A 27,149-nucleotide genomic window follows, 5' to 3' on the forward strand; every position below is an offset into this window, starting at 1 on the left:
GGAGCCAAGCCAAGCCGCGTTTTAAGACTGCAGTGAGCGAACAGCTGCGCTGCTGTTTGCTCGCTTCAGTCTTAAAACACGGCGCCGCGGCTCCGGGAGGGAGGGAGGGGGCCGTGGGATTATGCCCCTCCCGACCGGCAACGCGGCGCCGCGCGGCTCCAGGAGGGCTTACCTTTTCGCTGCGGTCGGGAGGGATGTTGTCCACGTCTGCCATTTTGGATCGACTGCGCATGTCTGGACATGCGCAGACATGCACAGTCGATCCAAAATGGCGGACGCGGACAACACCCCTCCCGGCCGCAGCGAAAAGGTAAGCCGGCTTACAGTGGTACCTCGCCAGACGAATTCGTCTTGCGAAAAACAGGCATAGACGAATTCGTCTCGCGAGTCAACTAAAAATTCGCAAAACCCTTTCATTTTGCGAGTTTTTCGTTGTGAGAGGCATTTGTCTTGCGGGGTACCACTGTATTCCCACCTGACCAAGGTCACAGGGTGGGTTACATTAAAACACAACTGTTTTTGGGCCATGTAGAGTCCTAAAAAAATACAGGGGTTTTAAAGCAGAGGTTGGATTGCCCACCTGCCTTGCACAAGAGTACCCTTCTCACCCCCGGGGCTCACCTGACCCTCCTCATACAGATGTGATGCCGTGAACAGAGGAACACAGGACACCCGTTCCATCTTAACTGCCCTCCGTCACGTAGCGGGGATTTACAAGTGATGGGGAGGTGGAAGAGGGAGACCCAAACCACGCTTGCCACCAGCTGACTTAGGAACTAGTCGCTGGTTGGGGGCCCAGCATTTTCGGGAGCGAGCAGAAAGATGGAGAGGCCCAGCAGTGACTGGGCCTGGGTCGATGACGGCTTTTTAGCCAGCAATCCAAAAAGGACGGGGCGGATCAGACAAGTGAGCTGCTGTAGCCATTGCAGTGGAGCCCCCTCAAAGAACACAACTCCATGACCCTAGCCCCCCCCAGCCAAGGATCGTAAGAGCTGTGCTGGATGAGGGCAAAGGGTCCAGCATCCTGACAGGGGCAACATGCCCCTAAGAGCCCAGATAGACTGCCTCTGGACCTGGAGGCTCCACACGGACATCAGAATTGCCCTGTGGCTGGATCGGGCCAAAGGGGGCCCATGTAGCATCCTTGTTCTCAACTAGATGCCCCAATGGGGAGCCCCCCAAGCAGGATCTGAGCAGCAGAGCAACTCTCCCTGCTTGCCATTCCCAGTAACTGGCATTCAGAAACCTCCGACCGCGGAGGCAGGATGTTGTCCTATCCTCCACTCGTTTGTCTAAACCTCTTTTCAAGACATCCATACGCCCTGCTCGTGAGGCAACCCCATGGTTTACCCGTGTGCTGTGCTCAGCACTGGTTTCCTCCTGACAAGAACTCGAGAACAATCCAAAAAACCGAGCCTTTATTTAAAGAGGAAAACAAGAATCAATGTAATAATGCAACGCACATTTGAGTTCAAACACCGCATCTCGTTTGTGGAGGGACGAGGCGGACACAGCGCCAAAGGGGCTTCCAACTTTTACATACGACGCCCAGTCTTGTCTGTCCCCCACCTCCCCAGACACAGACATGAGAACTCCAAAACTAGGATGCTTTTTAAAAATAATTATGGGCAAACCACCTTCACCTATTGGGAGCAGGAGGCAATGTGGTCTCTCTTGGACAACATAATGGGCTCGCTTCTGAGAAACAGCCAACCTTTTTTTAAGAACAAAAGAATGAATGGGGCTCAACGTAAGGTTTTTAAGACTTGGGTCACAGTAGGGCTAGGCACTGCTGGCTCCCCTGCTCTCACGAGTCCTCGCCAAAATGGCCAGAGGCAGGTTGCCACTCCTAACAACCCCCTTGATCAGGCATGGGGGACCTCTTGCGCCTCTAGATGTTGTCGGACTACAACTCGCATCATCCACGCCAGTGGCCGTGGATGATGGGTGCTGTAGTCCAGCAACACCTGGAGGCACAAAGGTTTTCCCCGCCCTGCTCTAAACTGGACTCAGCCTCCCTCCCTGACCCCTTTCCATATCTGAAACGTCAACTTGCCCATCGCCACTGCCTTTTACAACCACCCCGGCGGCTCACCCTTGTGCGAGGGCGGCTGTCGTTCAGCCTGTAATCTTAACGATGTTTTGCCTCCTTTGAGCTTGGCCTAACCGATGGTCTCGCAGCCCATCAACACACGCAACAAAAGTCACCCGATGCAATCCTGCCGGACTGTACTATTTAAGGATACGGCTAGAGGACAGGAGTGCCCTTTGGGGACAATCCCCTCCGTTTCAAATGCACCAACGACGCTAGGATAGATAACTCCGATACGCCCTCCCCACAGCTCCGCAATTTGATGAGGCATTGAATTTTGACTGGGTGTGGTGGAAGCATTCGCACCGTTCCCCCCATCCCCGGCAAGCCAAAACGTCGTACGGCCCTGGAAACACGGGACCCACAGAGACCGGATTAACGAAAGTCGCTGCAGTTGGTTCCCTGCCCACCCTGTGACAGAGGAAAGAGGCGCAGCTGGCGAAGCCAACAGAACTTAGAATAAGGTTTGCAACGTCTCTCCGCCGAGGCCAGCTGAACTGCACCTTCGGCAGCAGAAAAAAAAAGACGATGACTCTAGTAGCTGTGCGCGTCTGCCAGTTGCTAGTACCAGCAGAGGATCAAAAGGACAGTCTCAACCCACAGCTGGGCATCTGTGCGCCGGCAACATCCCCAACGAAACGCTTGACCCTTCACCGCAACGGCGCTAACAAAACTTTGCAAATAAACAACAGCAGCACATGCGCATCCTTCTCGGAAATCCCTTTGGGAAAGCCGTGACAACGCGGAACAGAACACAGCTCTGGGCCTGCTGAAGTCTTACAATTTTGCAAGCTTTGAGGAGCAGCAAAAGCCTTTTTTAAAAAATAAAAAATAAAAATAAGGCTCTTCGCGGCTACAGCCAACAGGTGTCCCCTCCCCTCGGACGTGGCGACGCGCCGAAAGCGTCAATTTCCCCCAGTCGGTCAAGAAGTCGGGTTGTTCCCGAGTCACTGAGCAAAGCTGGAGGAACAGGTGAATTCCCTGTGCTGCTGCTCGCTCAATTCCAGGCAGAAAATCTGGAAGCAAAAATGGGGAGAAGAGAAGGTGGTCAAATTCCCAGTGATTTACAAACAGCTGCCACCCATTCCTTCTAATACCCAAATCGGCTGCCTCGTGCCAAACGTTTCCCCAGCACAGCAACTGCCCATTTCTCCCCGAATGGTTTTTGCACGTTTGGGAGACTTGCCAGGTATGTAGAAATGTTAAATGTGCAAATTTAAAGCCTCTCAAAAGTGAGCAGGCAAGAACTTGAGGAGAACCTGCTGGATCAGGCCAATTGACTCAGCACCGAGGTTCCTGCTCACTCACGATCCTTCCTCTCTCGGGTAGGGCCCCCCAGAGACTCAGCACCCCGAGGAACTCACCAGCTTCACAGCGGGGCTCCCCACCTGCGCAACTCAAGGGGTCAAGGAGCCACTGTCCAATGGGAGGAGGTCACCGCCCTCCGAGATGGAGGCAACTTCTGCAGAGGGGTTGGGGAAAAGGGAGTGTTAGGACAAGGTTTGCAGGGGGATTTCCAGCTTCCGTTAACAGCGACAGTGTGCCACAGGGAGTGTAGATATGCTCAGAAAGCACCCCAGGAGTGCAAGCCCCTTCGAGCGAGTGTGTTAAATCCCACTGGAAGCACAGGATGAAACCCAGAATTTGAGCCTGACAACCACTGACTTGGAGACCCATGCTGTTAAGTCTTATTGCACCCGGTGCTATCAGAGGGTGGGAGATCTTTCAGTGAAGCAGCCCCCAAAGGACTGAGTAGGTGCTGATGCAATGGGCAAGAAATAGGGCAGGCAGCCACGGTTGTCATTTTCAGCTGATCATAGATAAAACGGTCGGCTTTTCCAAGATGCTGAGGACAAGGCAACAGCTTAGCAAGTCATGAACGAAAGCTACAGCCTGCGGAAAGGTTCCTTTCACGGAGTACAGCAGATCCAGGAAAATCTGAAGGAGGTCGTGTGTCAACTTTGTCTTGCTGGCTACAATTAGTCTCCATGCATTAATCAACTTAAATGAAAGTTGATTAATCTACCCATAAAAAGTAGCGGCTTTCCAACATTTAGGAAAGCTGTTCCACACCGATTCATCCGCAAAGGGAAATCTTGACCTCGGAACTGGAAGGGGCCTGCCCTGGGACATAATTCAGGCTCCCCGTGGTTCTGCTGCTGTGTGTGTGGTAGCTACTCTCTGCTTGCACCCAACTCTCTCGCAGCAACGCAGGAAGCTGCCTTAAACCGAGTCAGCCCCCTGGGTCCATCTAGCTCAGTACTGTCTACACTGACCGGCAGAGAAAGACCAGGAGGCCTTCCCAGCGGGACCTGGAGATGCCGCCGGGGATTGAACCCAGGGCCCTCTTAGTACAAAGCTATACAGGCGTTTCTCTGAAAACAAAGCAAAACGCCCCACCAAAAACCTAAGGTCCCTGTCCTCATGGTTCTGAATAAAAGGGCTGATGCTTAAAGTCTGGTGGGGCCAACGCGGTCTCCTAGCTAGGGATGATTCCTCCTCCACCCCCAGAGCTCTGCAGAGCACAACCGCTGCCCCAAAGCGGAGGTGATGAAGGCAACCGAAGCTGGCGTCCCGTGTGTGGCAGGCAGCGTGCCCAGTGGCACCCGGCTCAAGCGCAGTGCTCCCCCTTCGACACCTCCACGGAGTGCGGCTTCAGGCGGAGAGGACCATACCTTCCCTCCCGCTGCCTTCAGAAACGGGGCTGGAGGGGCTGCAGGACGTGCCACTAGACCCGTCGTCGAGAGAGGGGGACCCTTTGCAGAAGAAGACGGAGGAATCGGAAGTGTCCCCGGACGAGGAGAGGTAGTAGAAGTAGCCCCGGGGAGAGTAGGTGCTGCTGTCCGGCTGGCTGAGGGACAGGTCCTCCTCGCCGGGGGAACCTTCGCTCGAGAGCCAGGGGGACGAGGCCCTCTCTCCGGGTCGGCCAAGACCGCTGGGGGTGGACGCCTGTTCCGCTTTGGCCGCCCACAGCTCAATGTCCTGCAGAGGGGCCAACTCCGTCGCCGCCTCTGCCTGAGTGGGTGTTTCTGGAGGCGGGTTCGAATCGGAGCGCCCACTACCGCCCCCCGTTTCACAGCGAGGTGTGGAGGGGAAACCCTCTGAGGGGGTGGCAAAGGGGAGGGAGAGCTGCAGGGACTCCAGCGAGGGCGGGAGACCTTCCACGGTCGATGCCAAGCAGTGGGGGGGCTCCTTCTCACTCCGTGGTCGTTCGACAGGCTCACCTGATGCAAGTCAAAGGGCTGAGTTCATTTCACACACAAAAAAGACATACACTGCCTGGTTGCAAAAAAGCTCAATGCGATTTACAAAAAAAAAAAGATTACTAGTATGAAACAATAATTTTAAAATTCCGAAAAGCTTTTTTAAAAATAGACTTAAAGACAGAGATTAAAACTCGCATAAACTTCCCAGTAGGCTTATTATTTTTAATATTCATAAAATTGCGGACTTTTCAGGGTGCAAACAGCACCCTGGAACGGATCGTGGCCGCAACCCGAGGTCCCACTGTACATAATGGAAGTGTGGCTTAACGGTTAGTGGGTTAGGCCGGGGCTCAAATCCCCACTAAGGATAGGAAGCTGGCTGGGTGCCACTGTCTCTCGGACAAACCTACCCCAAAGGCTTGTTGTGGGGATAAAAAGGATGGGGTGGTGGTAGAGGAAGAACGCTGAATGTCATTTGAGAAACTTGGATATAAATGTCAGTAGCGAATACACCGGTTGCCGATTTGCTACCTGGCCAGGTTCAAGGTGCTATTTTTAGTCAATAAAATGAACCCACCGCTCTACGTTTGTAAGAATCCATCGTGGGAACTCCCTGCCTACTGAGGCGCCTTCGCTGTGCTCTTTTACGCACCTGCTGAAAACGTTTTTGTTTGGAAACTGAGGAGGCTCACGTGCGAAAGCAGGGACTGGCAGAGCTGTGAAAAGCCCCTCTCCATTTGGAGAGCCTCTATGGGGCTCACAGACCAAGCGCCCAGAAGTCAGCTTTGGGCGGCTTCCGGTGTTCCCGTTTTTGGAAGTGACCAGGGCACACTGGCGCACAAACCCAGTAAGGAGCTTACCGGAAAGGCTGAGGCAAGACAAAGTGAGGGGCATCTCGTCGGGGGTCTTCTGTGTGTCTGAGAGAAGGCTCTCCAGTGACACCCCCGTAGTGTCTCCCTAGGGGCAGAAACAAGGGCTGTCAAGGCACATGCAGAATGAGAGAACGTTTGGCCCTGGCAGCTTCTTCCTCCCTCCCTCCCCTCCCCCCCCGGTCAGGAAATATGGCTTACAGAGTTTGGTGCTTTTTCCAGATTCATAAAGCCATATAGAACTGTAGAGTTGGAAGGGACCCAGATGGTCATTTAGAATCATAGAATCCTAGAGTTGGAAGAGACCCCAAGGGCCATCCAGTCCAACCCCCTGCCAAGCAGGAAACACCATCAAAGCGTTCCTGACAGATGGCTGTCAAGCCTCCGCTTAAAGACCTCCAAAGGAGGAGACTCCACCACACTCCTTGGTAGCAAATCCCACTGTCGAACAGCCACTGGTCCAAACTATTCAAAGCGAGGGAGGGCAGATGAACCGACCTCATTACTCACCAGGCTTCTATGCTGGGCACCTTTGTCCAATGGATCGGGCCCATCTCCAGCCCCGCCGTCTTCATCCTGCAGGCACTGCACCGCGTAGCCCAACCGCACCAGCTCTGCACCGACGTCGATGTCCTGAAATCGGAAGGGGAAAGGGGGGCTCATGGTTGGTGTGAAGGACCCAGTCCCCCCCCCAAAAAAAACAAATTCGATCCTCCTTGCCCGTTAAAATAGGGTGCTAGCGAACCTGGGCTGTACATCCATATTGGGCCGAGATTTTTAGTTGTTGTTGTTGTAAGATCTTAACGCTCAAACCACAGAACGGCGCCACACAAACCGTGCCCTACCTGCCCGCTGGTGGTATTGTACAATCTGACGTGAGGCCAGGTGCTGCTCCCAGCAGGCAGGTAGCTGGAGATCTCCGCCAGCACCGGTTTCCACTTGGCGCAGTGTGTGAGGCGGTCAAACTCGTCCAACGCGGCTTCCGACCAGGACTCTCCTGTTCCAAGAAAACGGAAGCAAAAAGACATTAAGGTCAAGCAGCCCGATCCTGAGTGCGTCTCCCCCGGAAGGTGGATCCCTGCCAGATTAAAACTGGGTGCCCCCAAACCAAGCGGTGCGTGGAGGTTGGCAACACGAGAACGGGACATTATCGGTGGTGGACCCTCACGCCCTGGGAATGCCCTCCTCGGAGAGATGTGCCTGGCACCATCCTTGCCAGTCTGCGGCCTTTTAACTCAGACCTTTGGCAATCAAATTTCCTTCTCCCGTGCTGCTCAGCTCTTAGTGTTTTTTTATCGATTTTAAAAAGTGTATAGCCGGAGGCCTTTACAATGAACGGCAGAAAGCAAGAGCAAAGCTTTCCTCTGAAATCACACAGCGTAGCCTATGAAATTTTGCCGCATTAAAAATTCGCAGCATCAAGTTTTAAAATTAGAAAGCACCAACAGAATGGTTGAAAGCATCAACATAGCCGGAACGGAGCTTCTTAGCTGCCAGAGCAAATTTGACTACCAGGCATGTAATTTGTAGATCTTTATCAGCTAAAAGTCTGACTGTCACTTCCTAGGGGGAGCGACACCTTTTAGTAGGGTGGGGTGGACTTGTCTTTATCAACAGCATGTCGCTACACGAGCGCTTCATTCATTTTTACTATTTCAAAGCGCTTTCATGTGGTTGTATTTCATCTTGCCAAATGGCATTGAGGAGGTCTCTTATTGCATGAAGAGGCCCATAAATGCCGCAATAATTAATAGTAACGAACAGGGCTTGCTCCAAAGCGACCACCCCCAGAACTATATCCACGTCCTGCTCCGCGGGGCTACTTGGTTAAGAACTTAAGAGCATCTGAGCTGGATCAGGCCCACCCGATCCAGCGCCCTGTTCTTACAGCAGCCAAACCGATGCCGCTTCTGGGGAGCCCGCGAGCAGGACCCAAGCTTGGCAGCGACGCTCCCCACTTGCGGTTCCCGGCACCTGGTCTTCAGAAGCGATTCGCCTCCGAGAGTGGAGGGAGGGCACTGCGGTTGTGGCTAGCAGGCTCTGGTGGCCTTTATCCTCCGTGGATGTGTCTAAGAATCAAGCTGGGGGTTCCTGAGCATGCAACTCACCCGCTGGAGCGATGCCGGCAAGGCCACACTCTATCGCTTGGAAGGGGAGGCTGAGGAAATCACTCCTAGGAGAAAAGAAGGAGGAGGAATTGGCCTTAACCACCATGGCCTTAAACATGGGGGCTATGCTTACTTCCAGGGAACAACCACCCTCCCAGACGCCTCGGTGCACGATTTCAAAAGACAGCCAACAGCAGCGGGAAAAGAACTTAACCTTCAGAAGGGGACCGGTTTCTCTTGCTTTGGGGGTGCCGAGAGAGGGGGGGGAAGCTAAACGCACAGGCTGCCGAAAGACTGGCCGCCGCCACAAAAGGCAGCGGTCGAAACTCCCATTGCTCTAGGCGCATTTTGCGACAGGGGATTCCATTTCTGAGCTCCGGGTGCAGTACTGCGGCTAAGATTTCAAATTAAAATGGCCACGGCTGGCACTAGGGGAGGAGAAATTCCTCCCCGCTCAACTCCCAAGAGATGCCAATCTGGCTTTCGACACAGACAGACCGGTCGCCTCGCAGCAGCCATTCCATCAGGCTACCTGGAATTGTTTCCCCTTAAGAACCGGGGTCTGAGCTCGCCTCCTTCCTCTTCCCTCCCCTTCCGTTTCTCCTCCTTTTCAGACTACAGATGTCTGACCGCAGATGCATCCACACCAGATGTTTAAAGCTCTCTGCGGACTGTCCTGGTTCCTCCCGCGAAGGATCCCGGGGACTGCGGTTTGCAAAGGGTGCCCAGTGTTGTTAGGGGGACCCCAACACAGAACAACACCTTTAACAAGCTACCGTCCCCGGGGTCCTTTGGGAGAAAGGCAAAATTCTTAAAAGTGGTGCTAGGGTGCGATAAATGCACGAGGCGGGTGACTCTTGCTGTCGGGTTTTTGCAACTCGCTCTGGGGAGCCTAACAGCAGGATAGTAACACTTTACACAGAAATGAATGCACTTCTTTTAAAAAAAACCAAAACAGATAATATCCAACAGGTCAGTTGATGAAATCCTCTCTTTTTTAAGGAGCATCCGAACACCCAGGAATCGGGACACAGGCTAGAGATGGCAGCCTTTTCCCTCCGCGTGGGGCCCTCACCGTAACGGCTGCAGCTTCTCCAAAGGAGCCTCTCCATTGTCTCCAAAGTCCACATAGTAGAGGTCCATGTTTCCATTGCCCAACGTGCCGAGGACTCTGGCTCTGTACCAGGCGCGGTCTTCGGGGTACGGGGCGGCCACGATGTCCCCCACGTTCACCTTCAGGGGTTCCGGCTGGGGAGCCTGGGGAACAGAGGAACTAGAAGGGGACCCTCGCACACCCACATACGAGCACCGCGGAAGTACCCGGAGTTCAGAGCGGGTGCACCAGGGAACGAAGGGGGTGCCCTCCAACAAACCACACAAAGCCTCACCGAAAGGCCGCTGCCGTAGTACTGCGTCATTTCGCGGGTGAGCTTGTCCAGCTGGAAGGTGCGCGAGCCGATGATCTGGATCCAGAAGTGGTTGGGGGTCTCAGAGGCCGAGACGTAGACCTCCAGGTGCTCATTGGCATGGAAGCTGAAGTCCGGGCTGGGGACTGAAGACCCGGGAGGCGGAAAGTGAGGGGCAGAGGCCGGCCCTCTCCCTAAACCCTCCCGGGCGGATGGCCGGGACGGTCAGGGTCTGACCCGCAGCTTCCACCCCCCCCCCAATCTCTTCCTCCCTAGACAACACCCCAACAATGGCACCTCCTCAGGAGCCCCAGCACCAGATAGATTTCCAACAGCTGCAATCCTATTTCAAGCTACCAAAAAAAAAAAGAGGCACCAGTCCTCATGATTACCCCCATGGAATAGTGAGCACACGGCAGAGAGTCAACTATTTATTGCCAAAGGTAACAGTCGCTTCTACAGCTCTAGCTATCCACGCGCACCAATCTAATGACGAGGCCAGGCATAGGCAAACGCGGCCCTCCAGCTGTTTTGAGACTACAATTCCCATCATCCCTGACCACTGGTCCTGTTAGCTAGGGATGATGGGAGTTTTAGTCCCAAAACAGCTGGAGGGCCAAGCTTGCCTATAGTTATATAAATAAAATCATTATTGTCATTATCATCATCATCATTATTCCCAGGTGGGAAGTCAATACATGAAAAAATGCAGCTGTTTGATTTGTTTTTTAAAAAGTAAATTTATTTGGTTTTTCAGATTAAAATTTTAGTCAAACGTCCAGCATGCAACATAAAAACAAGATTCCAAGGAATCTCCTGGACTGTTCATCATTTCCTCCGCATCTTTTATAATAATACAGTTGTACCTCAGAAGTCGTTCAAATGCCTTGCGACTCAAATGTTTTGGCTCCCGAACGCCGCAGATCCAGTAGTGAGTGTTCCGGTTTGCGAACGTCCTTTGGAACCAGAACTTCCGGCGCAGCTTCTGATTGGCTGCAGGACTCCCAGAACGGATTCCGTTCAACTTCTGAGGTATGACTGTAATCCAAATCTTTTGTCTCTCCATTGTATCCAAAATTCAGCATTAAACTACAAGCGATATTCCAATCCTGCTAACGATTTCAACTGTTTACAATGGACTCTGAGATCAAGTTATAAATTCCCCCCGTTCCTTATTAAAGTTTAGGTCTTCCTGATTTCTGATTCTTTAATTTGAAGCTAATTTGTAAAAAAAATTGCAAATGCAATAAAAAATATATATTGTGTGCAGTAGGGGTGTGGGGAAAGTTTCCAGTCCTCACAACTGAATTTAACTCAGCGCCACCGTCTTAAGACAGCTTCTAAAGCGCCGAGGAAGAGATCAGACAAGCTGACAGAGAAGCCGACCAACAGTTGATGGAACCTCCAGCTCCAGAGGCAGCCTACCTCTGAATGGGCTTGCTGAACAACAGTGCAGGAGGGGAAGGAGATTTATATTTATTATTATTATTATTATTATTATTATTATTATGACAGATATAAAGGCTGCCTCGTTCCGCTTACCTTCGAAAGCATAGCTCAGGCTAGGGGTTTCCGATGAGGACTCCTCGGGGGAGCCGCCTTCGCTCCTCAGCTCCTTCGGTTCCTCGGGGGGATATTCTGGGATCTTCCCAGCGGCTCCTTCCAGGCGTGGGGTCTCCAGTGGCAGTCGGGAAGCTTCTCCGGTGCAAGGAGGACCCCCCCTCTGGTCGCCGCTGCCGCCGGCGTCCTCCTTCCTCGTGCCCAGAGGCTGCTTCCGCTGGGAACGGGCCGAAGCCACGTGCGAGAGCTTCCTGTAAAAGGCCTCGTCCTCCAAAACCTTCTCCGCGATCAGTTTCTGCGGGAGATTTGGAGGAATAAGCAAAGGGTGCTGAAGGGCCGGGTGGGAGTTCCCTTTGTCTAAGGAGGCTGCGGTCGGAACTGGCTCCCGATTTATTTCAGGGGTCCCGATTCAGCTTGCGGCCTGGCTGGCCAAGGAATTGCACCCCTGCGCTTGGACCGCAGTATCTCCTTCAGAGCTCCTTCCCCAGGTCTCACCCACTAGAATGATGGCTACCAGGGAGGGGTACTTCTTAACAGGGTATATTAAATCAAATCGATTTAAATCACTAGTCAGTAAGGCTTGATTTAAATAATCTTTTTTTACAGAAAGTCTCATTCTTGCTGGTATCATCTTAATATTTACAACTAGAGGAAGGTTTCATTTTTTGAATAATAAATTTTCAAAGTGGTTTTTTACAGTTATATCAAAAATCACTGATTTGGTTATACTGTTAGAAATTCATAGACAGATAATTATGAAATTATTGTGAGGTTTAACAAGTTAACTGTTTATATTTGGACACCTCTCCCGCTGCACTTTATTGGAAGGAGAAAAAATAATTTCCTTAAAAATTTATTTAACTAAAACAATAACATTATAGCATATGTATCTATGTTTGTTAACTGATGTGGTTAAACAATTGAAAAACTAATAAAATTGAAAACTAATAGAAATAATTATAAAAAAGGAAATGAGTTTCACCGTTTAATTTCACTGCACACAGGTGGTGTAGTGACAATGAAGGTTTATTATGAATTTATTATTATTATTATTACAGAGGAGCTTCTTGCCCCCACCCCCAATAAAAAATAAAAATCCAACAGCGCCACTTTCTGAAACAGAACTGGCATAGACACCACATATTTACCTCCTCTAGAATCCCGAAACTGTAGTTGAACCCTCAAGGAACTACAACTCCCAGCACCCTTAAACTGCATTTATCAGGATTCTTTGGACAGGGGTTGGGCGCCCTGCTTAGAAAGGAGGTTATGCCTGCAGCTTCAGAGGATGTAAGGCAGGCCTCCTTGGGGACAGGTTCCCAGCGCATGGCGAGATTTAACCGGGGTCGCCCACCACGACCTCACAGAACAACGCCAGCGGCTGGGGAGCAGGGCAGGGGTCTCACCTTAGCTGCTAGCACCTCCTTGCGAGTCCCAGAGAGCGTGATCTGGCGGGTGAGCGAAAAACTCCCTTCGCGGTCGCAATCGATCTTGGCCCCCGTGCTCTGGTGCATGGCTCGCACCGTCTCCCCGCCCCTGCCTAGGGGACGAGAAAAGGCTAGCAGAAACCGCAAGGAACGTGCCCTGTCCCTCCACTGTCCCCTGAGGGCACCTCCATTGCAGCACTGGGAGAGATTGGAAGAGGAAGCCTCCCTCCATCAGCTTCGCCGGAGGCCCATTTGGTCATTTAAGTAGCTGTTTAGAAATCAGTGCCTGAGTGTCGGCTTTCGTTTTCCTCTACCCTCCCAGTTCCTCTTCCCTTGTGTGCTGTTCTTTGTTTGTTTTGTTTTGTTTTTTTTTAAAAAAGTTTGCAAGCTCGGAGGTAGGGATCGTCTTCTTTTGACCAAATGTAAACCACTTCTGGAGCCTTTATGCCTGAAGAAGAGGGCACCAAATGCTCCAAATAAATAATATATAGGCCCAAAGGCAGGTTCCAAAATATATGCCCTGTTAACTTTCTGCTCATTTCCTCCTAGAGTGATGAGTCTGCAAACCCTGATATGAGGGGGACAAAGGCAGAGTCCAGCAAACTGCCAAGCAGACTTCCGGTTAGGTGCCGAGTCAATGGCGGACGGGAGTCCGACGGCTCCGTCCTCCGTTAGGCGATAGGGAACTCCGTGCCTGCGCCACGGGTCCCTTAAAGCCACGGGAAGAGCGTCCCGTGGACCGACGGCTTCGTGGGTCCCAGACGTGCTGTCTCCGCTCCTGATTTACCCTCGTAAGGGGGAGAATCGGGCGAGCGGAGCCCCAGCACAGGACTGAAGAAGCGGCTGCCTGCGGAGGATCAAAGCAGCGATCCCGCCAGACCTGAGCACCCGGCACTTCCTACATAGAAACTTCCAAAGAAACTCTGTAAGTCAAAAATTTGGATTATTTTACAAGTTTAAAGAGCACTGCTTGCAGAGGAAACTCCAAAAGGAAGCCTGTTCCCTTTGAACTGTTTGCGCGAGCTTGGTAGCGTTAAAGGATCAAAGCCGCGGCTAACGGGAAAGTTTTGCGAACTCTGCCAAACTTTTTAAAAGTGATTTAAAAGTTGTTTAAAGTTTGTTTAAAGATCCAAAAACAGTTGATATGGCAAAAGAAGAAGCCCCTCACCCTCTGGATTAGGATTCCGGGTCAGTAGCGGGCTGGGATATATTGTTGCCATTTTTTCTTTGTTGGTGTTCCAGTGTTACAGTGACTGTTTACCAGTGGAGATACTTTGACTCTTTTACAGCCAGATACAAGCTACTTTAAAGACTTGGTGGTTACACTGCAAGTGAGAAAACAGTTACTGGCTTGGGCTATTTAAAATAGACTCTTCTTGGCTTTAAGGAATTTACAATTCTGAAAAATCTGAACTCTTTGCCTAAAAGTTGGATTAATGGACTATTGTGGACTCCTGGCTCAGCAGCCTCTTTGTTCTCAGAAAGTTAGCTGCAGGCCACCTGGTGTTTACTTTTGGGACTGTTGGTCTTCTGCTGTGAATGTCTGAGATTGTTACTATAGCAACTGGAGTGACCTTGAGATTACAGTTACAGAGCCCACAAGGAATGGAACTTAGATCTAAAGGAACTGGCTCTGAAAAAAGGAAAGGCTCTGTTTCCTTAACTCTTCAGGAACAAATGGAGAAATTGGCTGCAAGTGTGGCAGAAATTGCAGAAGGCTTGAAAAGTGTCACCGAAGGGTTGAAGCAAACACAAGAATCGGTGAATGCTATTGGTGCATCAGTGAATACAACAGTTAACTCTGCAATAGAAAAGCTCCAAGTGGATATCAAGGCCGATATTAAAGCCTCCACCCAAACGTTAGAAAAATCGATTGGCCAAATTGAGGAAAACGTAAGAAAGAACAGAGACGAAATTAATAAAATTGGGCAGGAGGTGACCACGTTAAAAAAGGACTCGGAGGAAATTAAAGTGGTCAGAGAAAAAATAAAAAAGGTGGAGGAAAAATTGGACAATTTGGATTTGGAGCAGATCGAAAATATTGGAACACGACAGAGGACTGTGGAAGAGTCTCTTGCTTTTCTGCAACTACATCAGAGAGAAGGAAACCTAAGAATAAGGGGTCTTCCAGAATTGGAGGGGGAAGACCTGAAAGCCTATATTGTGGAACTATTCTCGACTTTTTGGGAGTTAGAAGAGGTAAACGTCTCAGCACGCATAGTGAAGGCCTTCAGATTTGGACCAAGAGGTTCCAGAGGAAAGAAAAGCACTAAAACAGTCAGGGACTGTTTGATTGTGCTACACGATAGACACGACAGAGACTATTTTCTGGATTTACATTACAGAAACAACCTGGTGGTACAGCAGAATAAAGTAATTTTTTACAAGGATATCCCCAGATTCTTTTTAGATAAAAGAGCTCCCTATAACGACCTGGTGACGGAGCTAAGAAGAAGAAAAATCTCCTTCAGTTGGGAATTTCCAGAAGGCCTGGCATTCACGTTTGAAGGGAAAAAGATAAGAATAAGGTCCTTGGCGGATAAACAAAAGTTTTTGGACAAGCATCTGGAACATTTCAAAGGAACTCCATTGGATCCAGCACAGCTTTACAAGTTTCCAGAAGTATTTCCACCACCGCCGGGACCACCAGGACCAAGCCAAGATCCAGAACAAGATAAGAAAGGACAGGCAACTGGAGGAGAGGAATAAACAAAGAAATGGCGCTCAAGTTAATGACTTGGAACGTTCGGGGATTAAATCAGAGACCAAAGAGACGCAGAGTGTTTTACAGCATAGAAAAGAAGAATTTGGATATAATATGTTTACAGGAAACCCACATAGTTCGGCGTCACAGAAGATTGCTACAGAACAAAAAATTAGGCCAAGAGTTCATATCATCGGATAAGGTCAAGAAGAGAGGAGTGGTGATTTATGCAAAGGAGAAATATAGCCCAAGACAGCTATTTAAAGATGAAGAAGGGAGATACATCGCAATTGAAATTAATGTACAAGGCGAAAAATTTTTGATTCTGGGACTTTATGCACCAAATGATGGAAAGTCGATTTTTTACAAAAAAATCCATGATTTGCTGTTGGATTATTTGGACTATAAGGTAGTTTGCCTTGGAGACTTTAATGGGGCAGTTTCCACATTAATGGACAGATCTCAAAGAACAAAATTAACAAATGATGGGAAACTCCCAAAGACTTTTTTTGAAATGGTGGACAATTTGAATTTGGTAGATTCTTGGAGATTAAAAAATCCCACAGAAACAGAGGCAACGTACTTCAGCGAATCTCAGCAGTCATGGTCGAGGATAGATTATATCTGGATCTCGAATGAATTGGCTCCAAAAATACAAAAAGCAGAAATCGGTCCTAAAACGCTTTCAGACCATAATCCGGTACAGGTAAACCTAAAAATGATTTCCAAGGATTCTTTCAGGTGGAGAATGGATGATGCATTGATGAGAGATACCAAGCTAGTAGAAAGAGCGGCGAAAAAGATGAAAGAATATTTTCAAATTAATTGGAATTCAGATGTGGAGAAAAGGATTGCCTGGGATGCAAGTAAGGCGGTAATGAGAGGATTCCTCATTAGTGAAAAGGCAAAAAAGAAGAAACAACAAAGTGCAGAGATGGAGAGACTGTTGAAATTAATCAAAGAAAAGGAAAAAGAACTAAGAGGACATCCCAGATGTGTTAAAATCCAAAAAGAAATCAAATACTTGCAATCCCAATACGCGAATATCATGAATCAAGACATCGAATGGAAAGTGAAAATGATGAAACAAAGAACATTTGAATCTGCAAATAAATGTGGAAAACTACTAGCTTGGCAATTAAAGACAAAAGGCAAATGTCATCAGTAAATTGGTAGTAAACGGAAAAAATGTAGAGAAACCGGAGGAAATCAGATGGTGCTTTCAGAGATTCTATAAACAATTGTACAAGGAGGAGAAGATAGATGAAGTAGAGATAGACCGATTTCTGGAGAAGAACGGATTGCAAAAGGTCCCAGAGGAAAAACTAACAATTCTCAACCACCCAATAACGACACAAGAAATAGAAGATGCAATAAACAACATGCAACTGGGGAAGGCCCCAGGACCGGATGGATTAACAGCAAAATATTACAAGATATTGAAAGATTGGCTATCACAGCCGTTAAGAGAAATCTGCAATAGAATACTAGAAGGAGATAGGGCACCAGAGACGTGGAAAGAAGCCTTTATCACACTGATCTTAAAACCAGATACTGATAAGACTCTAATGAAAAACTATCGTCCAATATCCCTTTTGAATGTGGATTATAAAATCTTTGCAAATGTTTTGGCTACAAGGTTGAAAAGAGTGTTGAAAGATCATATACATAGAGACCAAGCAGGTTTCTTACCAGGAAGACAAATAAGCAATAACACGAGAATTATTGTGGACATTTTAGAAAAACTGGAGAGAGACATAAACACAGATGCAGCATTATTGTTTGTGGACGCAGAGAAAGCTTTTGACAAAGTATCCTGGACATTTATGAAAAAGAATTTGGAAAAGATGGGAGTTGGAGAAAAATTCTTAAATGGCATTAAGGCCATTTACACAGAACAAAGAGCAAAAGTTATTGTAAACAGTGTGATATCGGAGGAGATTGAAGTAGAGAAAGGAACAAGACAAGGGTGCCCTATCTCCCCTTTACTTTTTATTACGGTCCTGGAAGTCCTTCTGAATATGATTCGGAAAGATAAACAGACAAAAGGAATTAAAGTGGGAGAGAAGGAATACAAATTACGTGCCTTCGCGGACGATTTGATGCTATCCCTGCAAGAACCAGAAGGCAGTGTCCCCAGAGCCTTGGAATTAATTGAACAATTCGGACTTGTAGCTGGCTTTAAATTAAATAAGCAGAAAACCAAAGTTTTAGGTAAAAATCTGAGTGCAGAACAGATCCAAAGAATCCAAGAAGCCACAGGCCTCAATTTTGTCAAATCTGTAAAATACCTAGGTATCAATCTCACAAACAAGAACTTGAACCTGTATAAGGATAATTATGAAAAATTGTGGATGGAGATAAAAAAAGATATGGAGATCTGGATAAGACTTAAACTGTCGTTAATGGGAAGAATAGCAGTGGTTAAAATGAATGTCCTACCAAGGATGCTGTTCTTATTCCAAGCCATACCAATTTTGGACAAACTAGACTGTTTTAAAAAATGGCAAAAGGACCTATCGAAATTTATATGGCAGGGCAAAAAGCCAAGAATAAAATTCAAGATTTTAACAGACTCTAAAGACAGAGGAGGCTTTGCCCTGCCGGACTTAAGGCTTTATTTTGAAGCTGCGGCCTTTTGCTGGTTAAAGGATTGGTTTAAACTAGAGAACGTTGATGTGTTGGACTTGGAGGGACATGATAATATGTTTGGTTGGCATGCATACCTTTGGTATGACAAGGTTAAAATCCACAGAACTTTTAAGTCTCATATTGTGAGAAAATCCCTATATCAGGTTTGGACTAGATACAAAGACTTGTTAGAGAGAAAGACTCCTAGATGGATCTCTCCAGTGGAGGCCAAGGCATATAAGAGACCGAATATGTCTGCAAACTGGTTAAGATATATGGACATATTGCAGCAGGAAGGGGACTCCTTTAAGCTAAAAAGTTATGATCAAGTAAAAAGTCAGGTCCCCGACTGGCTGCACTACTATCAGGTCTATGAAACATTTAAAATGGACAAAAAAGTTGGTTTTCAAGTAGAAAAATCAAAACTGGAAACAGAACTGATAGAATCGAACTTCAAAAACCTTTCCAAAATGTATAACCTTCTGCTAGAGTGGCATGCAAAAGATGAACTGGTTAAATCCTCAATGATAGATTGGGCAAAAGATGTAGGACATAATATTATGATGGATGACTGGGAGAGATTGTGGCAAAAAGGTATCAAATTTACTGCTTGTCATGGTTTAAGAGAAAACATAATGAAAATGGTTTATAGATGGTACTTGACACCAGTTAAGATTGCTAAGATGAATACCAAAATGTCAGATGTATGTTGGAAATGTAAACATGCGAAAGGTACCTTTTTTCATATGTGGTGGTTGTGCCCAGCGGTAAGCGCTTTCTGGGATAAGATTTACAATGAGCTTAAGAAGGTAATGAAAGTTACCTTTTGTAAGAAACCAGAGGCATTTCTCCTGAGCATAACCAATGAAGAGATACCCAGTCAGGATAGAGTGTTTTTCATGTATGCCACAACAGCAGCTAGAATTTTATTGGCGAGAACATGGAAAGGTGAAGAGATACCAACGGTGGAGGAATGGCAGATGAAGATGATGGAATACATGGAACTCGCAGAACTGACCGTCAGAGTCCGGGACCAGAGGGAGGGGAAGGCGTCGCAGGAGTGGAAAAAATTTAAAGACTATTTAGTTAAATCAGTTAAACTGAATATTTGAGCAGAATTAAACAGAACATCGGCTTTGATAGATATGTGTTAGATATGAATGGTAAGAGGAACTGTTGTTAGGTGAAAGATGTATGTGTCAAAATATGTCAAGATAGGTTGTTAAGATAAGATACATAGTTATTGAGATATTTGACTAAGTAAAAGCTAAGTATATTAAAATTTGGGTAAAAGTGAATTGAACAATATATAAAGCTACCTTGAAGAAGTATATGTTTTTTGAAGACAGTGGAGGGAACGGGGGAAGTCCCCAAACAGAGAAGTTAGAAACAAGAAATATTCAAAGAAAGATACTGGTTAAGGTTTGTATATGTTATCTTTATGTTTTTATTGTTGTTATTGTTTTGAATGTTGATTATGTTTATTGTTGATTATGTTTAATGTTTAATGTTTATTGTGTTTTTATTGATGCTTATGTTATGTGTTGATGTTGTATTTTGTTCTCTTTTTCTTTTATTGGAAAATAATAAAATCTTATAAAAAAAAAAAAAAAAAAAACAAACTGCCAAGCAGCTGGTCAGAGTTTGCAGAGCCAGGGGCTTTGCAGACACTGCTGACCTGTGCAGGTGATAAAATTTAAAAGCAAAATTTAAATATCGAAAGGGCTGTCAGGTGGAGCAAGCTTGTTTCCTGCTGCCCCAGAGGGCAGGACCCGAAGCAATGGATTCAAGTGACAAGGAAGGAGATTCCGGCTAAAGATCAGGAAGAACTTTCTGGTGGCAAGAGCCATTCAATAGTGGAAGAGATGGCTTTGGAACGTAGAGGATTCTCCTCTAGGGGAGGTTGCTAAACAGTGAGGTGGCCACCTGTCGGGGATACTTCAGCCCGTGCTTCCTGCTTTGCAGGGGGCTGGAATAGATGGCCCCTGGGGTCCCTTTCCAACTCTACAATTCTACGTTTCTATGAAATGATCATATAGATGCAAGGCACATTAGGATGAGGGGCTGTGACTGGCTCAGCGTCACCCCAGTGAGCTTCATGGCTAAGTGGGGACTTGAACCCTTGTCCCCCAGCTCCAAGTCCAAGACTCTAACCACTAGGCCACACCGACTCCCAACAGTAATGGCACCTGAAGTTCCCCTGCTGTTGGTTTATAAGCCCAGGACAGGCGCCAAGCGTACAGGCTTCCCGCCACACAATGAAAACAAAGCGCATTAAAGTTTTGAGGAGTTTTAGAGGGCGCAGAACAGGGATTACCAATGATGCGCCCCACGGCACGCTGGGGCACGAGGATCTTTTCCGTCACGGCAAAGTTCTCCTCCAGGATCTGGTGGATGGCGGCTTTGGCCTTGCACACCTGGACGGCGGAGCCGCAGATGCGGATCAGACGCTCCTCGCCAGACTCCTCCACGTCGACATCAATACGGGCCTGGGTGTCCTTCCGCAGCTGCCGAGAGGGAGGACAGGGGGCTCTTCAGCCTCAGGAATCTCAAGAATAGTGATGGCTAGGCCGGGTCGGAATGCGCCTGGTTCCCAGCAGCCTCTACGGTGGGAGGGTCTCATCCAGTTTAATAGAGGCCCCATTCACACCAGCGTGATGATTAAACAGCCATTGCTTCCCTCAAAGGATTCTGGGAGCTGTTGGTTGTTCAGAGTGATATGGGTTGTTAGGGGACACTCCCCCATTTCCCTCCCAGAGCTACGATTCCCAGAAGACGGACGGGTTGTTAAAGCACTCTGGGAACTGCGGCTCTGTGAAGGTGTCAGAAGGCGCCTCCTGACTACCCTCAGCACCCTGAAACTACAGCTCCCAGAATTCTTTGGGTAACAAATTCTAGCCTTAATAAATAATTATAGCCTGATCCCTACAACCTCTTCCCTGCTGATTTCTGCAAGGTGATGCAGACATGAAGGCTGCATTCACACCAAACATTTAAAGCACCTATGATACCAATTTAAGAAGTCGTGCCTGCCCTCAAAAGAATCCTGGGGGGCAGTTAGTTAAGCGAGCCGTTAGGAGACCCCCGCTGCTCCCCTCATATAGCTACCCATTCCTGCCACTACAGATTTCCCCTTTGTGGGGAACTCTGAGGAATCGTAACCCTGCGAGGGCCGTAACCAGGGGTCGGCAAGGCTTCCCGGGCATGGGCTGGATCACTCCCGCGGAGATCCTCTGTGGGCCAAGCCGGCGCAGTGCGACACCGGAAATCGCGTCTACACATGTTCACGGCGCCAGAAACGGCTTCTGCACATGCCCAGACGCTGAAATCGCGCCTGCGCAGAAGCGATTTTTGGCATGCGCAGAAGCGATTTCCGAAGCTGCGGAAGGGAGTCCCTGTGCCGCGCTAAGCCGGTTTAGGACAGCGCATGGAGACTCGCCGAGCAGGCGGCTCAATTTGGTTCGGGGGCCAGTTAAACAGCCTCCATGGGCCGCTTCCGGCCCATGTACCGCAGGCTGGGGACCCCTGGCCTTAACCCAGAGGTGTGGGGGCCAGGCCCGAGGCGCCTTTTTCTCCCTCCCCATTCAAGCGTTGGGCTGAGGGCAGCGCTGAATTCACACGGCTCCAGGAACCGGCAAACCTACCTGCTTGACGTTGGCTCCGTGGCGCCCGATGAGCAGCTTCACGGCATCCTTTGGGATCTTCATCTCCACCTGGAGCTCCTCCTCGCCCACAAACGTCAGCCGCTCCTCTGGAAGCCCCAGCCAGAGAGAAAGACACACGCAGACACACACACACACAGAGAGAGAGCGATTAGGACCCAATACTCCCCCCCCACACTTTTCAGGCAGCTGTCTCTCCTCAGTAGCCATGAGCCCATCACCCCAGGGAAGAGATGGGGGCCAGCCTCCCTGCCCGCTCCCGAGCTCAGGGATCTGCCCATCTACTAGCCACAAAGCCTCTGTGCCACCTCCGCTGCGGGAGGCAGAATGCCACTGAATGCCCGTTGCCAGGAACAGCAAGCGGGGAGATGTGCTGCTGTGCTGGGGGGTCCCGCTTGTGGGTTATCCTTGGGGGCATCTGGCTGGCCAGTGCAAGAACACCTGATCTTCTTGAGATCTTATAGAATTACAGCAGGCATCCCCAAACTCGGCCCTTCAGCTGTTTTGGGACTACATTTCCCATCATCCCTGACCGCTGGTCCTGTTAGCTAGGGATGATGGGAGTTGTAGTCCCAAAAACAGCTGGAGGGCTGAGTTTGGGGGTGCCTGAATTAGAGGAATTCTCCATCAGTGGCTGCTGGCCATGACTGTTCTCCACAGTTGGAGGCAGCAATGCTCCTGAATACCGACTGACATACAGGTGAAACTGGAAAAATTAGAATATTGTGGAAAGGTTCATTTCTTTCAGTAATTCAACTTAAAAGGTGAGACTCACGACATGCAAGGTGAGACTCACGACTCATGACATACGTCAAGGCTTTATTTGTTATAATTTTGGCGATTATGGCGTATAGCTGATGAGAACCCAAAATTAACAATCTCAACTTTGGGGTTTTCATCAGCTGTGTGCCATAATCATCACAATGATAACAAGCAAAGGCTTGACATATCTCGCTTTGCATGTTGTGAGTCTATCTCATATATTAAACTCCAGTAGCTAATGAAAACAATTGCTTACATAAATGGACTTTTCCTCGATATTCTAATTTTTCGAGTTTCACCTGTAAACCACGGCAGGGTGTGTGTGTGTGGGGGGGTGCTCTTGCTTTTGAGAGCCTGCTTATGAGTTGGACCCTATGATGTGGGCTAGATGGGCCTGATCCAGCTCCAGGGTTCCTGTAATGTTCTTGACCAACAGTGCTACCCCCGCGAAGCAGGCTAGGAAATAAGGACGGGGAACAGTGAACCCAGCCTATTTTTATTAGCACTGTTAATAATTCACACGGCGGCTGCAGTTTCCCTCCAGACTCCTTCATGATGGCGTCTCCTTGAAACAGCAGAGTGCTTTTCGCGAGGGGAAAACAAACTTCCGCATTGCAAGGGGTTGGACTAGATGACTCTTTGGGTTCCTTCCAGCTCCCCAATTCTGTATGAACCTGTCTACAGAGACCCAGCACTATCCTTGCTGGGGTGAGGGAGGAGGAGATCAGCAAGCTGGAAGAGCAGAGAGGAAGCACCAAAGCGGTCCGCGCTCTCGCCGCGATTTCAAAAGGGGGCCCTCGAATTCCTGGTTCTGACCCCAACACGTGCCATGTGGGGAGTCGGGAGGCTCCACCGAACATAGCTGGACTCAACTTCCACGCAAGAACAGGCCGAAAGCACTTAAAAGCTCCGTTTGCCACCCACCGGGTTTCACCAACGACCTCGCCCTCCGCCTGAGCCCGAGGACGCAAAGATGTCGATATGGGATGCGCGTACGAAACGGGACAGCAAGTGTCGGGCGAATGCTGGAGGGCAGGAGCGGATCTGGAAGCTTTCCCAGAACGAGCAGCACACACAGACAGGAGAGGAGTACAGCAGGCAGGCGCGATCGATTGTTCGCAGCCCAGTTCCACCCACGCAGCAGACGCCAGCCGCGCCTCCCGCCTCCCTCCGACCCAGGGCGCACACCCACCTTGGCTCTCCCGGTAACGGCGGTACAGGATGTACAGTATCGCCCCGCTGGCGGGGACACCGAGCGCCAGGGCCACCTTCTGCAGCGTTGTCAGACTGCTCCAGGAGCCTTTCTCCGCTGCCATGGCCCCTGCCGGAGGCACCCTAAACGGGAAGGGGAAAAATTTCCTCAGCTGCATCTCCCCGCGGGAGAGGCCGACCAAGTACATCGCCCCGCAAGGAAGAAGCAGCAGCAGCAGCAGATGGGATCTGCCGGACAGGGACCGCAGCTGCACGGTGGAAGCAACCCGGCGGACGCCTGAGAAATGACTTTGCTTCTCAAGGGTTTGGACGGCTGCCTGGAGCTGCCTCCAGCCAACCTTGCTGTCCCAGGCGGAGGTTTCCCCTCCCCACCTCGGGAGAAGGGAAGAAACAGAGAAGGTGCCAGGTTTTGTGTTTCAAAGAGGACAGGCGAGCCAAGCCAGGGTGTCTGTGAATCAATGTGGTTTCAGAAATGCACTTTCGGGGCTGAGTCCCACCACCCACTCCTGGCAGAACAGGCCAAGAGTCCATTTAAACCAGGCGTGGGGAACTCAATGCGGCCCTCTAGACCCTTGCATCCGGCCCTCATATTTCCCCAAGCCACACCCTTCTGTGGCCCTGTTTTGCACCCGGGGTTTTCTGTTTTTTGGCTGGCTGGAAAGTTCCCTTGAACTCTTGAGCACACCTCTGGATGAAGGATAGGGGGCATCTTGAGTGGGTGCAGAAACCAGTTACAGCAGCTCCTGTACCCAGTTTTGCCCACCACTGGCATGCGGCCCTTGGAAGGTTTCTGAAGGAATAATGTGGCCCTCATGGTGAAACACAAGTTTTCCCCGCCCACATCTGCAGCAGCATGTTCCCATGAAGCTTCACACACACACATGGGTTCAGGATTGCCTTCCTTCTTATGTCCCCAGCATCTAACACTCAAGAGGTATACTGCCTCAGTATCTGGAGGTTCCACCCCTAGCTAGCATGAAGACCAAAAGAGCCCTGCAGGGTTGGAATGAAGGTCTACCTCGGACTGCATTCCGCCTCCCACAATGGCCAGGCCACATAACCCTGGGAACTGCAAAAGCAATGCTTGAAGTACAGCCCTGTTTCTGCCCTTCATTCCAGCAAATGGAATTCACATATCGAGCACTCTGAACGTGGACATTCTGCCTAGCCTTCATGACCAATGTCCTGATTATTACCGGTGTATTTCCCCTCCTTGGTGAATTGGTCTGATGGCCTTTGAAAGCCATTCAAGTCTGTGGCACTCGCCACACCTGGTGGCAGCGAGTTCCACAGCTCAGGGCACACCCTGCACAGCAGCCCGTTTTCTTCTGTACGTTCCGAACCTTCTGCCCACCAGTGTCCCTGAGTCACTACCAACACCCTGAAATGTTTTAGCAAGGTAAGGAAGATTATTATTATTATTATTATTATTATTATTATTATTATTATTATTTTGCGATGCATGGCCCTGCATCACAGATGGGGGCCTTTGGGAGTTCCAGATGCTGCTGACACAATAGCAGCCATTAACCCAGTGTTTTTCAACCTTTTTTGGGCAAAGGCACACTTGTTTCATGAAAAAAATCACGAGGCACACCACCATTAGAAAATGTTAAAAAATTTAACTCTGTGCCTATATTGACTATATATAAAGTAATTTTTCAATTTTCCCCACGGCACACCAGGCAACATCTCGTGGCACACTAGTGTGCCGCGGAACAGTGGTTGAAAAACACTGCATTAACCCAAATGCCTGTTGTTGCTTTTTTATTTAAATGACCCCAGAGCTGAGGGACTGAAAACAACGCAAAAGCCGTGGTCCAACAACTTGGAAAGTTTGTTGAAATCACAAGATATATAACACGCATCTCTATCCTTCTGAAATTTGCTCTTTGCTCAGCAACACACAACTTTCTCTCCAACCCCACACACAGCCCATCTCAGCCACACCCTGTGAGGGCTTTGGCATCCCCCCCTCAATGTAGCTATTTGGGGGGCTTCCTGGAAATGAGTGTTCTGTTGGAGCATAAAACTGTAGGTTCAAGTAATCATTAAAATGTAGGGCTTTCAAGAAGAAAAATGGTGCAATCTTTTTCATAAATTAGAAAATATTTGCGTCCCACTTTATTCAAAATGTCCGATATGTTGCTTGCATCCAGTAACACTTATAAAAAATTATAGCACCTATTAATTACACTCAGCCTAGAGACAGCCATCTCCCAGCAATGAACAGCGAGACTTTCTGTAAAGCATATGGAATAGGCTCTCTTCAGAGAACCAATAGGTATCTGCTGTAATACATATTAACTTGGCAATAAAATTAATTAAAATTATAGACAACATGCATGCACACAGAATATTAGCCTCCCCACATGCAGGGATATCGACACTATACAAAGCACCTGAGTTTCCGCTAGGACTGCTGGGAACCTTAGCTTGTTAAGAGCAGTTTACTATCTCAAGAGAAAACTACGGTTCCCAGGATTCTTAGGAAGAAGTCATGTGCTTTAAATATATGGTGTGTTCCTCTGCTATTCTTAGTGTGATCGGCAATGAAGGAAATACTCAGAGTAGACACACTGAAAATACATGTAAACAAGGCCTTGGTTCTCTCCAGTTCTCTCAGTTTAAAATTTATCAACCTAGTAATAAAATGAATTAAAAATACAAGTAACACCCACACAGAATCCTGGCCTACTTGTTTTTATCTGAGGAAAGCCTATAAACCTGATAAAAAATGAATGAAAAAGTAAATAAAAGCCCACAAAGAGAACCCGGTCATCCTTATTTCTCTCAGTTAAGACACATAAACCTGACAATAAAATAAAATGACTATAAATACTCCCATACAGAATCCCGCTCTCCGGTTTTAATCTGAGATAATAGTCTAAACCTGGTAATAAAACGGATAACGTAAATGAAATTCGAGCGGAATCTTGGTTTGTTCCCATTTCTCCCAGTTGACCTAGTAAGCAAGTAAATAAATAATAAGATATACAGTATATGGAGAACCTTGCCCTTTCAAATTTCTCCAAGCAAAACCTATAAACTTGCTATTAAAAAAAAATCTCATCTACACAGAATCCTAATCTCCCGTTGCTATCTCAGTGGGGTTTTTTTAAGGTAATGAAATACATAAAGCCCACGCAGAATCCTGTGCTCTGAGGCCATCATATAAGCCTGGTAAGAAAAATGAATGAAAATGTAAATTAAAAGCTATACATGCAAAGAATACAATGCAAGTCTTGCCCTCCCCGTTGTCTTTAGTTAAAATACATTAAAGCTGGCAGTGAAATGAGCATAAACAGAAGCCCTGGCCTCCCCCTTCCTCCCAAAGACGACACCCCCCCCCCCAAGAGACCTTCCAGAGCGCCTCCCGGGAGCTCTCCGCTCTCCTCCGCGCCGGAATACAAATGAGAATGACGACGCCCAGCGCAGGCTGCTCCTCCCTCCCGCTTACGTAGCAGCTGCTTAGCCGCGCCCCTTGTCCCTCATTGGCCAAGGGGAGCG

General features: G+C 48.6%; 1 protein-coding gene across 1 annotated transcript; it reads right to left on the reverse strand.

Moving 5' to 3' along the window:
• Positions 1 to 3,472: 3,472 nt before the first annotated feature.
• Positions 3,473 to 23,827, reverse strand: TDRKH (tudor and KH domain containing). Its single transcript, XM_033135918.1, has 13 exons — positions 23,620 to 23,827; positions 21,648 to 21,754; positions 20,321 to 20,510; positions 12,648 to 12,781; positions 11,224 to 11,536; positions 9,664 to 9,827; positions 9,351 to 9,532; positions 8,276 to 8,340; positions 7,013 to 7,164; positions 6,678 to 6,800; positions 6,159 to 6,255; positions 4,768 to 5,316; positions 3,473 to 3,554 (listed from the first exon to the last, which is right to left on the reverse strand). The coding sequence occupies exons 1-13, from the start codon at positions 23,825 to 23,827 to the stop codon at positions 3,490 to 3,492; spliced, it is 2,349 nt and encodes a 782-aa protein (XP_032991809.1). The 3' UTR covers positions 3,473 to 3,489.
• Between the last annotated feature and the right edge of the window lie 3,322 nt (positions 23,828 to 27,149).

The sequence above is a fragment of the Lacerta agilis genome, chromosome 17 (assembly GCF_009819535.1).
Source record: "Lacerta agilis isolate rLacAgi1 chromosome 17, rLacAgi1.pri, whole genome shotgun sequence".
Lineage (NCBI taxonomy): Eukaryota > Metazoa > Chordata > Lepidosauria > Squamata > Lacertidae > Lacerta > Lacerta agilis.

Coding starts and splice junctions, on each gene's coding strand:
- TDRKH (XM_033135918.1), bottom strand. CDS start 23,827: ATGTACTTGGTCGGCCTCTCCCGCGGGGAGATGCAGCTGAGGAAATTT. Junction 11,537..12,647: donor AGGAGGTGCTAGCAGCTAAG/GTGAGACCCCTG, acceptor AATCTCCCGCAG/AAACTGATCGCGGAGAAGGT. Junction 9,533..9,663: donor ACTACGGCAGCGGCCTTTCG/GTGAGGCTTTGT, acceptor TCTGTTCCCCAG/GCTCCCCAGCCGGAACCCCT.